The 14379-nt window shown below is 43.6% G+C and overlaps 1 protein-coding gene across 1 annotated transcript in view; it reads right to left on the bottom strand.

Annotated features, from left to right (window-relative positions):
* The window catches only part of Casq2 (calsequestrin 2), a 61652-nt gene extending 52023 nt beyond the window's left edge, over positions 1-9629 (bottom strand). Inside the window, exon 1 of the mRNA XM_046458319.2 lies at positions 9218-9629. Coding sequence (XP_046314275.1) covers positions 9218-9451 — 234 coding nt within the window. The 5' untranslated portion in view covers positions 9452-9629. The remainder of the gene's footprint in view (positions 1-9217) is intronic.
* Between the last annotated feature and the right edge of the window lie 4750 nt (positions 9630-14379).

The following is a 14379-nucleotide window of genomic DNA, read 5'->3' as shown; positions in this document are numbered from 1 at the left end:
AGCTGACATTTAAGTATAGACCTAAAGGAAGTGACTTCTTATCATCAACAAAAGAGGACCATCTTAGATATTGGGCACATGCCGTCTGCATCTTTCAAAATAAGATGAATATTCGATGAATAAAGGCAAACATGAATATTTCCATTTGGGCTTCCACAGGACTTAGCTTCACATTATAGAACACTCACCAGTTTGCTCTAAGAAACCTTCCTGTAGGTTCCCATTAAACATCTTCATATCCCACATCCATATGCCTCCAAGATTTTCAGAGTTTCCATCTTTTTTTGTAGAAAGGGATAATAGGACTCAGCAATCCAACAGACGCATGTCTTCCCTTTTCTAAGGTGAATCCTGGACCCACTGAGACTTAGAAGGGCACTTTCTGATTTGGTCTTAGAAAAACTAGGAAATTCAATAGGAAAGCTCCCAAAGAGCACAAGATTTCTCGAGTACCCAGACCATTTCCTTTTAAGGAGGCTCAACATACAAATTTCTAACTGTGTGACTGTAGAATCAGTGGGAGAACCCTGGGAGGTCTGGCCGAGTCCCAGAATAAAGCCGGATCCCTGTAATCTCAGACCCAATTTATTATCTCAGCCCTCCTTTAAATCAGAGGAATGATGACAGGTCTTAATATCACTCAGGAGAGTCAGAAGACCAAAGGTCCAACAGGTGCAACACGATCCAGTCATCTGAAAAAAAATCTTTCCAACCCTGTAGATCTGTATAGTGCTTTGCAAATTGGAATGGACCTTGTCATCTAGGGAACCCATTTAAATGTAATCCTGTTTCTGGGATGAGACCTGGGGTTCTTCATTTTTAGCATGTTCTCAGGCAATGTCACTACGATTGGCTTGAGGTCTATATTTTCAGCACCGAGGCTCAAGTGGTCCTTAAACTTGGCCATACATTAGAATCACCCAGGGAGTTTTAAAATTATAGTGTCTGGCATCACTCCTTGTGCAGTTAAAGCAGTGTCTAGGGGGAATAAGGTCCAGGAATCAGTATTTTTAAAAACTCTTTAGGTGATCCCAGTATGCAAAGTTGAGAACTACTGAAATTGGCCAACAACATGCTTGAAAGTTCGATGACAGATAAAGGAAAACCCTATTTGGTAAACACCAGCTATATTGCTATATTTCAAGTACTCAGGCATTCTACATAGATGAATTTCCTCAACAGCAATTGACATACAAAAAAACAGGAATACCTAACTCTTGTACAGCTTCTTATAGTTTTAAATGACATTCTTATTCCTTTGTTTTCATTGAATTTTCTTAATTCATTGACATAAATGATATGGTTGATTTTATGCAAGAATATGAGGAGGTAAGTCTTTTTGGCTTGCTGCATATCAAGTAAATGGGAGAGAATTCAGGTCCTCTGATGTCCATTTGTCTGCTTTTCCCAATCACAGCTACCTCAGTTGAGGTTGGACACACAATGACAACCATGTTCAAGTACTCTAGAGAGTCTTGTCAATGATGCTGGGCTCATTGCAGATTGTGAAAAGGCCATAGTCACTCCCAGCTAAAGATTGGTTTGCACAGATATACAGATCAGTTAGGGACTGAGATTTGCACAAAGAAGGGAGCTTAGCTGTTAGGGACCCTCATAGCCTGAGAGCAGAGGTATCAGGAGATTCACCTAATAGCTGCAGAACCCAGAGGCCTACACTGCATGAGATTCTGATTCTGGATTCTGCTGTGGATGATAGAACCAGCCTCATCCTTCCTATAGTGCCTAATGGATCATCTGTGCTAAAAATTATTAGAAAGTAACCTGCATCCCAGCACGGGGAAATTAGTCTTAATGGTAATTTTTCTTGCTATGGATAAGTTGTTTCCTGCCATTAACACTCAAGAGGCTTTAGTAGAGTGAATCTATGAACGTTCTGATTGGATGACAGAAGAGTCCCCATAGCTTCTCTATGGTGAGCTAAAGTGGGACCTTCTTAAACAGGAAGAATAGGTGTCCCCACAGAGGGGACACTGAAAGATAGCTCCAGACCTCAAACTCTAACTGCTGCCTATCGAGAAGCTGGTCAACCTTTTGTCTGACTATCAAGATGATATAGCTCTCTTTGTGCCAAGCCCCAGGCCTGTCAGTCCAATGGACCTTGCTCACCCAAAACAAATAAGCTTCGAATATTCACAATATAGAAAGTGTTGCTGGTTTATCATCCATAGGTTCACTCTTTCATTCATTTTATCATGCTAAGATTGTGGTGTGTTTGCTGAGGGCAATGAATATTTGATGAATGAATGAATATTTCTATTCAGGATTCATAGTATGTATTTTCATGTTCCAAAGCACTAACTTGACTGAGGGAAAAAACCTAGGACTTGCCTCAGTCCAATAAATGTTACCAGTTGGTCTATTTAGTTATTCCCCACCTCCCACACCCTCTCTAAATACATACACTCAGTTAATAGCATCAACTTTAAATTTAATATATGTGAGTTCAAAACAGAAAGCACCCAAATTGTCTAAAACTGAGCTCTCAGATCGCCTTCCTCCTTTCCTTCTGGAGAAAGTATAAAATGGTCATAAATTATTTTTCTATATAAGTAGGAAACCTGCCAGGAAAAACTTTTTTTTTTATTTTTCCTTTCTTTTTTCCTAGCAGAGGAGTGATGGAGAGAAAAGATATGGGCTTTGGAATCAAGGATGAGATCTATGTGAAGGTAGAAGGAGAAAAAGAAGTAAACAATTCCCCCTTGCTGGTTTAGGTCATTGGCAGATGGTGTTCCCATTTCAGGAACTCTTGGAAACTCATCCTGTGGGTGCCATGTTGCTTAAACACAGCCAGCTGGGACTCCTGACTGTTTCACATAACCAGTTCATTCACTCCATTGTACTTCTGCTTCTCAGGCATTTTCCTTGATCCTCCTTGCCCAATGTGAACTTGATTCAGTTTGGGGGGTTGCTGCTGTTTTGCTTCCCTTACTATTGAATTGCTTATGAGTTGAGGTTGCTCTCAGGAGGCTGACAATCTGGAGGGAGAAATCTTAACATGTGTCTCCAGGGGGAGAAAGAGTAAGTTAGAAGGACTTAGAAGAGAAGTGAGCAGTCAAGTGGAATTACATCTCAAAGGGAGGGAGATGAAACCATGGCTGAAAGTGTAGAAGGGCTAATTTAATAAAGAGTGTTGACAAGGTTGCCACATGCATCTGACTCAGGCTCAGCAAAGCCGTGGAGATCAGAAGGGGATCTTCAAGAGTCCGTGATCAGGCACAGGGCATTCCTCCTCTCTGGGGCTTAGCTGGCTGCTGTGTAGGCAAAATGGCAACACGTGCCCATCTCAGCTTGATGGAGTTAGGCTGGGTTGTGTTGCAAATCCTGACTGAAACGAGCCAGTATTTATTAAGTCCCTTCTGTGTGGCAGAAGCTGTGCTCTTGCCATGCAACCTCACTCAGTCCTCACATCAACAGGATTATCTCCACTTTATAGATGATCTGAATGCTGAGGCTTCTTTCTTGGGCATGGAACCCAGGCCTGTCTGATTTAGAAGCCCAGGTTGGAGTGCACCATCTCTTAAGCATTTCAACCTGAGAGAAGACTAGTGATGTTGGGGGACTTTTTCTGGAGGTGTTTATAGGACATGATAGGAGCAGCAGCTTGCACAGCAGTTTCAAGGAGAAAGAAGAAGTAGAAAACGAAGCAAAAAAGAGGAAGCCCGTTCACTGCTCATTTCTGGCTCTTGAGTCTCTGAGCCTCTTAATGCTACCAGGAGTTGGTTGCTGTAGTGTGAATAAACTTACTACCCTCTCTAAGGCTGCAGGAGACAGCGTTGAAAACAATTAGAAACTCCCTTTCTGATTATTATTGATGCCCCAATAGAAAAACAGGGAAAAGGCATAGAAAAATAAATTAAATACAAAAATGGCAAATAATGATATTACAAAATCAGGCTAGCTAGAAATCAAAGAAATGTTCATGAAAACAATAATGAAAATCTAAATAGATAAAGATTTCTGAAACCCTGAAAATTGTGTCAGGATCCAAACACAGGGAAGTGACATTTAAAGTGTGCATGGTAGCTGGGTAATCCCAATAACTCTGGTGACTGACGCAGGAGAATCGCAAGTTCAAGACCAGTCTCAGCAACTCAGTGAGACCCTGTCTCAAAATAAAAAAATAAAATAAAAAATAAAAACGCGCTGGGGATGCAGCTCAGAGGTAAAGCACCCCTGGGTTCAATCTCCGGTACCAGAAAAAATAAAAATAAAATTTTTTTTAAAGTATGCATGGTGATATGCATATACTATATTAGCATTAACATTATGTGTACAACGGTTAAAAAACTAATGACATACTCCCAATACAGGGAAATTTTAAATGCGGAAAATAAAACTGTATAGATGATATAATCCTAGTTCAAAAATGTATATTTATTCTTGAAAAATACCAGAAAGAAATCTATCAGAAGATTACTTTTAGTTCCCCTATGGCTTCCTTTATTCTTTTCTACTATTCTACTTTTCTACTATTCTTCTTTTTCTGAAATTTCTAAAGATCATATGCTATTTTCTCGATGAAGCAGGCCCAACCAGAAATTTGGCTTACCAGCTGTTAAAGTCAAGGCCATATCTAGGAAGTGGGGAGTTCAAAACAATCCAGATGATTCCAAAGTTTCTTTTGAGTTCTGACTTTCCATGCATTCACTCAACAAGCAGGTATAACACACCTGTATATAGAACTATATATCATGTACCAACCCTGGGACCTCAAACACTTGACCCTGGCCAGATCTGAAGGCAAAGTTTGAGTTTGGTGCCTCCTGGTGACATTGAACTTGCCCTTTTCCTGCTAAGCTTTTAATGACGATATAGTCTCTCCCTTCCTCTCTTCTTGTCAAACCTTGTCTTTAGGACAGAATTCAGATTCAGTCCTAGGGAGGTGTACGTGATTGCTAACATCCTAAAGGGCCGCCTCTCCCAGAAGGACTTGACAGGTAGGGCTAGAAATCTTATCTCAAAGAAGGAAAAAGCTAGCAGGTGGAAAAATAGTTGAGAGTTGTTGGAATCTTTGCTCTCTCTGTCCTCTCCCCTACCCAATAAATTCTTATTTCACGAAATGAAATAAGTTCTTCCCTATCATGTCCACCTCTCCCCCAAAAGACTGGAGCTCTTCCTCTTTCCTCTGCACTCCTGGAAAACCTTACTCAGCAGGTCCCTCTTATCTATGTTTTCCAGTTCCATGGTTTCCAGTTCCCCTGGATTCAGTTACTCCTGGCCCTCAACTGAGAACCCAAAATATTAAGTTAAAAAAAAATCCATGAACAAACAACAGATAAGTTTTAAATTGTGTGCCATTCTGAGTACAGTGATGAAATCTCGTGTCATTCTGCTCCATTCTATCCAAGATGTGAGAATCAATCCTTTGTTCAGTGTATCCATGTTGTATGGCTTACCTGCCCATTAGTTACTTGGTAGCCTTTTTAGTTATCAGGTCGACTGTTGTGGTAGCAATATCACAGTGCTTGTGTTCAAGTAATCCTTATTTCACTTAATAATGCCTCCAAGGTGCAAGATTAGTGTTGCTTACAATTTTTATATATCAAACAATTGCCATAAACTGCTTCCTTTAAGTAAAAAGGTGAAAGTTCTTTAGTTAATTAGAAAAGAAAAAAAAAAGAGTAAATACAATACAATAAGATATTTTGAGAAAGAAAGGCCACATTCACATAACTTTTATTATGGTGTATTGCCATAACTGTTCTATTTTATTGTTAGTCATTGTTGTTAATCTTTTAATGTGCCTGATATACAAATTAAACTTTATCATGGGTATCCAGATAGCTATGGAAAAAACATAGTATATGTAAGTCTAGGTACCATCTGCAATTTTAGGCATCCACTGAGGGTCTTTGGAGTGTATCCTCATCAGCAAGGGGGGGACTGCTCTAAATTGCTCTGTTGTTCTAGTGACCCACAACACTGCGGCCTTTTGTTTGCATGTCTTCTTCTGTATTAGGCTGTGAGCCAATTGAGTTGTTTTCCCTGTGTCCACAGCATCTACACCAGGGCCCAGCATAGAGAACCTGCAGATGCACAAATAACGCAGCATTTCAAGGGCCCCTCCCTAGGCAGTGATTCCCCTCCTCTGTGGGTGGAACTGTTTCTGGGTCTTTTCCTTGGTGTGGTGCTTTAGAGCAGTGGACAAATCATATATGTCTGACCATAGTAGCTTTGGATTTTTACCAGAACCAGATGGCCTTTCCATGATTAGTTATGAACATCTAATCCCTATATTTCAATCCTTAAACATTACTCAGGTGTTTCAAACTGGAGATGGCAGAATGAATCCAATTTAATAGGTTGGGATCAATATTTTTTTAAGTAAAATAGAACAGACTAAAAATCTAAAAGAATTTTTTAAAAATTCAAGGATGCCCCAAGTAAGGGTAAGTATTGTCCCATGAAACTCATGTTTCAGGTGTGTGTGTGTGTGTTATGTACTAAGTCACACCAGGTTACAATAACATCATGGGACGTGACCTTCCTACACCACTGGGAGGAAACGAGCCCCCCTCTGTTCTTCGGTGGCCATGCCATAGCCAACGCCACACTGCCTTGTGGACAGGGAGCTGGGGCCTCCTGTTGTCCCTCCATATGCTGAACAGCCCCCGCTCTGGAGCTGGAAGAATATCTTGCATAGTGTAAATCTGGGGTTTAGAGAATTAAGAAGAGTTGCTTTGACCAAGAAGAAAACTTAAAGGCTCATTCATATCCACCCTATCATTTCACCAATGGGATTTCTGGAGCCATTTTTGTCCTAGATTCTGAAAACCAGAACTAAGAACTGACAGGCACCTCCAGGAAGGCATGTCCTCCCTGCACCATTGCAAGGGAGTAGGGCCACCTCCCTGCTTTGGGCTTTTGCATGAGCCGGGGATCAGGGCTATGGGATTCTAAAGGCGATGCAGGCGAGCTGAGCAACTCTGTTTAAGGCAGATGGCTGCGGGGTGTCCAGCAGCTGCTTTGCACTTTGTCTCATGGACTCCTGGAGTTGTGCCGTGTAGGGGTTAAGCCTACCTTTATGTGCACTAGCTGGGTGACATTGGGCAATTGGGAAATGGAAGCTGTGCCTCCATTTTCCTATCCACAGAAGAGGACAGTAACTGTGTTTATTTCACACATTTATTGTAAAGATTAAATCAGTTAATGCATACAAAGTGCTTTGAACAGTCCCTACACACAGTAAGCAGTCCATAAATGTTAATTATTATTAACCTTCCCTAGGCCTGTATAAGAGTTATTATTTCTTCCATATTTACCAATAAGAAAATGAGGCTCCAAGAAATTAAGTAACCTTCTCTATGTCATGTGCCTAACAGAGGCAAAGCCAGAACTTAAATCCAGAGCTCTGGCAGCAAGTTCCCCTAATCATGCCCTATTACTGCTCTAGGTGCTTAAGAAATATCAGGCTAGCTCCTGTGCTGAACATCCCTTCATCTGTCTCTCCCAGGCCTGGCACCTATGCAGGAAGATGTACTTTTGGATCAAAGGTGTCTGGAAGGATGGGGAGCCCAGAGGAAGCCCCTTCTCATGATTTTGAACTGGGGTCCAGAACTTAAGTTGTTGGGGAGGTACATACTTGGGGTATACACACACACACACTCACACACACGCATGCACACACACACATACATACATACATATATATACACACACACATATACATATGTTTAATTAAACATGATAGGGAATCACACATATAGTCATACACACATGTATATGTACACGCATACGATTTAATATGATAGGAATCAGAAAGGCGTGCCATGGCTTGTGTGGCCACCTATAGGCATTCGTTTCTAGGTCTAGGCTAACTGGACAGTGATGAGCATATACTGTAGAATCCTTATGCCTTCAATTAACTTTTTCATAAAAATGTCTGTCAGTAATTGAGCACGGCAGTTAGAGATGGAGATGACAGTGTAAGTGCTGATTTCATGGGCTCAGAAGCAGCCACGATCCCTGTCCTGTTCTTTTCCAGCCTGTGATTTTCCCATTTCTGTAGTACAAAGGACCTAATCACCAGCCCTGCTTTCTCTTCCCTTCCAAACCAGAGAGAACTGAACTTGCACATTCAGCCCCCAGGGTGGAGCCTGAGGGAAAATGCAATGGTAGTGATGGTAGTGGTGATATTTTTAAAACACCAGCGCTCTCTGATGACCAGGAGACACTTAGAATTCTGAAGGGCTTTATAAATCTTCCAACCTATTTGGATGCATTTAGGGTAGTTTTGCTGAATTTTATTATAGTCAGTAACTTTTTTTTTTTTGAGAATTTAAGCCCACATGGGTTCTCTGTGCTAATTCTGTTAATCAAGGTATTTGATTAACCTGAGCTCCCTATCTGCACTGGCTAATCAACTTTAGAATTATCAAATAGCTCTTTCAACAGACTGGGGACTGGGGGGACACTTGGTGTCTTCTAGGATGCCTGGCAGCCTGGGTGCTCTTAAAGGGTGAAAGTCTTTAGCTCTGCAGGGGGTGCTGCAGGACAGTTGTTAGGGTCCTGGCAAAGGATTGGAAGTGGCCCCAGTGCCAGGTTACCAGCAGGCCACGTAATGCAGATAAAATAAGAAGTGACTTCAGCATCTTCCCTAAGCTCACACCAAGAACTTTCTGAGAAAGAAACAAGTCCCCATTAATGAACATGAAGCTCACACATCCACACTCTGTAGTGCTGCCTAAAAACGAATCAGAGAGAAAAACCATTTAGTGACATTCTCCATCTGACCCCGGAAGAGAGGCAAGGTCGAATGAGTCTTCTTTCTGCAGGATCTAGGGGAGACTTGAGGGAGCAAAGAGTGGGGAATTGGAACGTCGAATGAAACCTACAAGCAGCCCCCAAATTTTTCAGCCAACAGTTTTAATAATAGTTTGAACATTCTTTTGGAAGAACAGTGGATGAGATAACAAGAATAAGAGAACCACGATTTGAAAACTTTAGATCAGTCCAGTGTTGTGCCACATGCTCAGTCCCCTCTACTTTGAGAGTTTAGACCCATCCCTCCTTGTTCACAGCCCCACCCCCGCCCTGCTTTGCAGCAAGAACATCTTCATTTTATAGGATACAAAAAAAAAAAAATGCAACAGACTTCAGTATCCCTTCCCTGCACCCTCATTCCCACATCCCAAGCCCTGGATAGACGCCCCCACCCAGTTTACATCAGGGTGTTCCGCCCACCCTGTGGACTCACCTCCAGCACAATCTCCTTCAGTTGGAACTGTTTCTGCACCACCTTATCTGAAGACACTGGCTCGTGGTAGTAGAGGCAGAGCAGGTCGTATTTCTTCAAAATCTGCTTGAAGTTCTTCTCAGAAAGGCTCACCACCCGGTCCTTGCCATCATAGGTGGGGAAGTTAAGCCCCTCTTCTGCCCTGCAGGAGGACAGTAGATAGACCCCCACAACAAGCAGGTGAGTTCTCTTCATTGGGAAGAGTTTTGTTTCTGCTTCCCCAAAATATTGTGTGCAGGAGAAAGGATGGAAGACTCTTGAAGGCTTTGGTGAGCCAAGTAGGGAGCAGGGAGAAGGTGATCTCTCCTGACCTCCTTGGGTCCCAGGAGCTGTGTAATCTTGGGCTCAGGACAAAGAGCCAAGACTCTTGCACACATGCGCATAAAGTAAGAGCCAGGCAGGGAGGCTGGGAGGCCAAGCCCCAGATACCTTACATAGCTCTGCCCACCCCTTGTCTCATTAGGAGCTCCATTTTTAGGATGCAGTTGTTTCAAGCTAAAAATAAATCATGCAATGAATAAAAAAAAGTTAGATAGGACACAGTTGAGGGATTCACTGATACAGTGTGTCAGCATAGTGGAGAGGCAGCGGGCAGGAGAGAAGGAAGGAATTGCACGTGTGAAATACGGAGGCTTGAAAAGTCAAAGAAGAGAGAGAAACTAGAGAGGGAGGAATTTAAAATAATTAGAGAGAGAAATAAGTGATGATGGTGCCAATAAGAAAATGGATATGCAAAATGAAAATGCCACTCACGTCATCGCCTTGCTGAGTTCCACTGGAGGAGGATGCAACCTGTCCTTTCCTGGCTGCGCTACAACTCTCACTGTAACACGGGAACCAAGCAGAGGCCAGAGGTGGAATCACATTCCATACCTGTTTTTGCAACTCTTCTTGGAAATCCAGCCCTGACTGTGCTCACTTGGCTTTCTCAGGCCCTAGGCCAGGGACATAGGGACACCCTTTCCCACCAGCCCTGCACGCACAGGGCTCCAGAGGCTCCGCACCTGTTTTGGGCCTCAGCTCCTTCCCTACTACCCACCCCCACTGCTGAGTCCTGCCAATACCAGGAGAACCCTTCCTCATTTCAAAATTAAATAAAACAAAGCTTTAGCAGTCTCCCTCAGAAACCCTCTTAATTTTCTGCTATCAACTTCTTTTGTTTTAAGTCAACTCTTAATGCACCATTTTGCCCCTTTCCTCTTCATTACAGAACCTCTGGTCTAGAGGTTCTCAGAGCTGGACACATCAGAGTTCAAATCCCTGCTTTGCCTTTTAATAGTTGATGGACTTTGGAGGATCGCTCGCCCTCTCGGCTTCTCAGATCCCCCTGTGTAAAGTGGGGAGAATTTTAACTAGAAGGTTTGGAACACATAGATGGAAAAACATGGCGCCAAGTACAGACTCAAAAATAGCAGCTGTTATACTGCATTCTCACTGCAGGGGGTAGAACACTCCTTATTATGACTATTTGTCAGTCTCCAGTGTTAACTGTTTCTGGACTCTTTCCTGCCTACTCTTTCCTTAAAATCAGCAAGTGGTTGGGGGCAGAAGTGACTCATGCTCATTTTACAGATGAACTGATGGAGCTCCAGAGAGATCAGCAGCTTGTCCGAGATTGCAAAACTCCACAACCAGCCTGAGAATTCAACTCTTCCTGAAAGTTTGGGGCTCCTGTTGCTTCACCTCTCTCTCCTAGGCAAGCCCCCTGCAGACACCTCTTTTCTGAAGTGACTTCTCGACAATCTCTTTAGGTCTAATCGTGGTGGTCCAGTCATATCCTCTCACTCCTTGGAGGAGCCTGACCCTTACAATTCTGGCCAAGTTTTTGTCTTCTTTGGGTTGGAAAATCAGTCACTGCATCCTTTGCAGAGGCTGGAAGGAAAGTAAAAGCCCAGCGGCCTCTCCCCATTGGGCAGGGCCCTCTGCTGCAGGCAGGAGCGGTCGGGCAGAGGAGGGAATGTCTTGACCAGGAAGCCAGGGCCTTGAAAACCCGTCCTTGATTGCCTTGAGAGCATTCAGTGATTGCCAATAGTGTGGCCTCTACACTTTCTAAAGACGGACCCAAGGCACATAACCATTCCAAGGCACGCTTAGCTTTCCAGATCATTGGCAAGCATATGAGATCTCTGCTTTCTTTTTAAGGGGGAAAAGACTCCTGAGTGGAACACCGTATGTCTTGTCTTTTTGAGGTCAGCTTCCCAAAATGGGTCCCAGTTGTCTCAATCTCATCGGGGTTACCTTTATTTAGAATTTGCTTCACATTTCTTAGTGTGTGTGTGTGTGTGTGTGTGTTTCTTCTGCTGCTGAAAAATCGGGATACACTGAAAGTCAGACTCATTGAATTTCCTATTGACTTACAATTGACAAAACTACAAGGCGGAGGGAAAAAATTTTAAATGTTAATTTAGAATTGGAGTCTGGCTTCTGATTGAAAGCCCCCTTGTGGAAAGTTCTCGTCCCTAAATCATGGACTGTTTGCGGCTTGAGCAACCCTGAGACTGCGTAGCCCTGCCATGCTGGAACCGGGGATCAGGTTTCCCTGTGCATCCATCATTGGTGGGTAGAAGTGTCTGTATTCATGTCCCACCCTTAGGAAGAAGCAGGGTTTTGGGGTTTACAATTTATGTACCAGCCTTCTTTTCTGCCTGCTCTTTGTTTTCCAATTTTTTGGTTTTTCTTTGTATTATTGCTCGGCAACTTTGGTAAACAATGAAAGCTTCATTCATTTCTAGGTCAATCTTGCATTTCTGCAAATCAGCTATTTCCTTCCAGTCTTAGCCAGGATGGCACGCACTCCTAGTTTATGTGTGTCTGCTGAGATGTGTATATTTTTATGTGCCATTAGTACTTAATTATTGTCACAACATATGACATAGGTCCCGGTTTTTCTAACAGTTTCTATGTGGGTACCATCAAGAATCCCTTTATCTAACATAGTGCCTTTCATTTGTTTATTCTTGACAGGTGGCAAAGTGAGTTTGTATCCATTATTTGATTTTCATGATAACTGCATTTTACGAGTGAATGGGGATTGGAAGGCGTGGCCTTTCGTTCACTTGTCAATTAAACAAATTTTATGGAGCATCTTCTAAGTAACAGACACTCTTCTGTGTACAGGGGATAGATACATTGTAAACCTGAATTCATGAGTTTATATCCTAGAGGAGAGATAATGGTAAACAAAAACAAAATGTATGTAGCGCATGCACAATATTGTATCCAGTAGAGTTATATGAAGAACAGCCGAGGGAGGCTCAGGTCCACTTAGTGACTGGTGGCCTGGTGCTGGGGGAAAGCATCCCTAAGGAGGGCTGGGAACAGAAAGCTGACCGAGGGGAAGGAGTGAAGCCGAGGGTAAGCTGCCTAGGACACTCGCCGCAGGGTGCGGGCAGGGTGCCTCCCCCATTGAGCCTCCCACCAGCTCTAGGAGTAGAGCCTCTATATACTTCTTCCTTTCCCTAGGCCAACATTAGTTTTCTCATGCGAACTATTTTATTTTGTAATAAAACACATGTGTTCATACCTACATTCCCAGGTCACGCCTGAGTGCAAGGTGTCTATCTGAGCAACTAAGAGCCAAGGCCAGGAAGTCAGGAGACCTGGCCCTGGCCCACCCACATGGCCTAGGTCAGCCCTCCTCCTTCCTCAGCTCTCACATTTCTAAAGTGTTAAAAACAGGATCAGACGCTTGATGTATGGCCCCTTTCTGGCTCTTTAATGTGGAAGTTTGTTTTGAGATTCCCTTTAAGCACAGCACGGGGTTGTACTCCAGGAAGTGTGACAAGTTCCCCTGCCAGGAGGGTCCTTATGGGCGCGACTCTGGACAAGTCCTAGCTTGCCTGTCTCCACAGCACAAATGTCCTCACTGAGTGCCTCCTCTGGGCCTTCTCTGGTTAAAATACTCCCCCCAGTGGGTGAATCAGAACACAGCACCTTTCTTTGTTGGATTCCTTTCCTTCCTCCTTTTTGCTGGGCCACTGCTGAGGCAGGGCAGCTTTGGGGCTGGTGAGGAGAGCACAGAAATGCTTGTGTCTAGAGCCTAGTGCACCTGGCTGGCCTTGTGCTCCTCTGGTCAGCTCAGCACAGGTGTGGCAGCAACCCCAAAGCCCTCCTTTCTTCCTAACACTGTAGTCCCAGGAGCCTTCCCCCTCCCAGCACCAGCAACCAAGCAGAAAGGGTTGACGCCAGGCTAAAGATGAGCCCAAAGTTCTTCCAACAGGATCCCATGTTTTGACCAATGTCAATTCCTCAGGGACACTCTCAGTGTAGACCATGGACGGCCATTCACTTCCTCTACACACTGTGCTTGTCCTCAGATACATTCCTCCCATGGGGAGTGCTTTTCCTCTCAGCTAGGCCTGAGAAGAAAGATGCTGGACAATAAGGAGGGTACTGGGGAGACAAAAGCCTACAGAGAGAAGAAGTGAGGCTGAGGTTAAGGTGCACTTAACCTATTGAACAGAGGCAGCATCTATTCATAGCATTCCTCATAGCCACCCTGGGGCCAAGAGGAGTATTCAGCAAATATCTATTAAATAAATGTGTAGCGTTATTTGTGCTGGGCCTTTTTAAAAAAAATGAACACAATACTTTTATTTTATTTACTTATTTTTATGTGGTGCTGAGGATCGAACCCAGTGCTTCACACGTGCTAGGCATGCGCTCCACCACTGAGCCACAACCCAAGCCCTGTGCTGGGCCTTTTTAAAAGTACTTACAGATTTAACTCATGTATTCCTCTTGACCACCCACCGAGGTTGGTGATTTTAGTATTTCCATTTAACAGATGGGCAAACTGAGGCACAGAGAAGTTAAGGATGTTATCCAGAGTCATATGGCCAGTATTGGCAGAGCTGGGATTTGGCCACAGCAGATGGGCTACTGTGTCTATTCCCTAGTGCTTATAGTCACCACCAGCCCAAGGGCTCTCAGGGACCTCAGGTCACATAGGCAAGCCAGGAATTGCTGTGCAACTATAGGTGGCCACCCACAATGGGGGACTGCTTCATCAGGGAGAGGTCCTGGTTTCTGGTCCTGAACCAAATCACCTTCTTTCCTGTGTCTGTGGAAGGGAGAGAGAAAGAAACTAATGCTTTCAGTGTTTGCTATGGGTCAGTCACTGG

This window comes from Marmota monax, unplaced genomic scaffold (assembly GCF_021218885.2).
Source record: "Marmota monax isolate L192 unplaced genomic scaffold, Marmota_monax_Labrador192_F-V1.1 WCK01_AAM20220418_F8-fsc00087, whole genome shotgun sequence".
NCBI classification, from domain to species: Eukaryota; Metazoa; Chordata; class Mammalia; order Rodentia; family Sciuridae; genus Marmota; species Marmota monax.
Note: the sequence above shows the minus strand (reverse complement) of the source record. Positions and strands in the feature narration are given on the sequence as shown.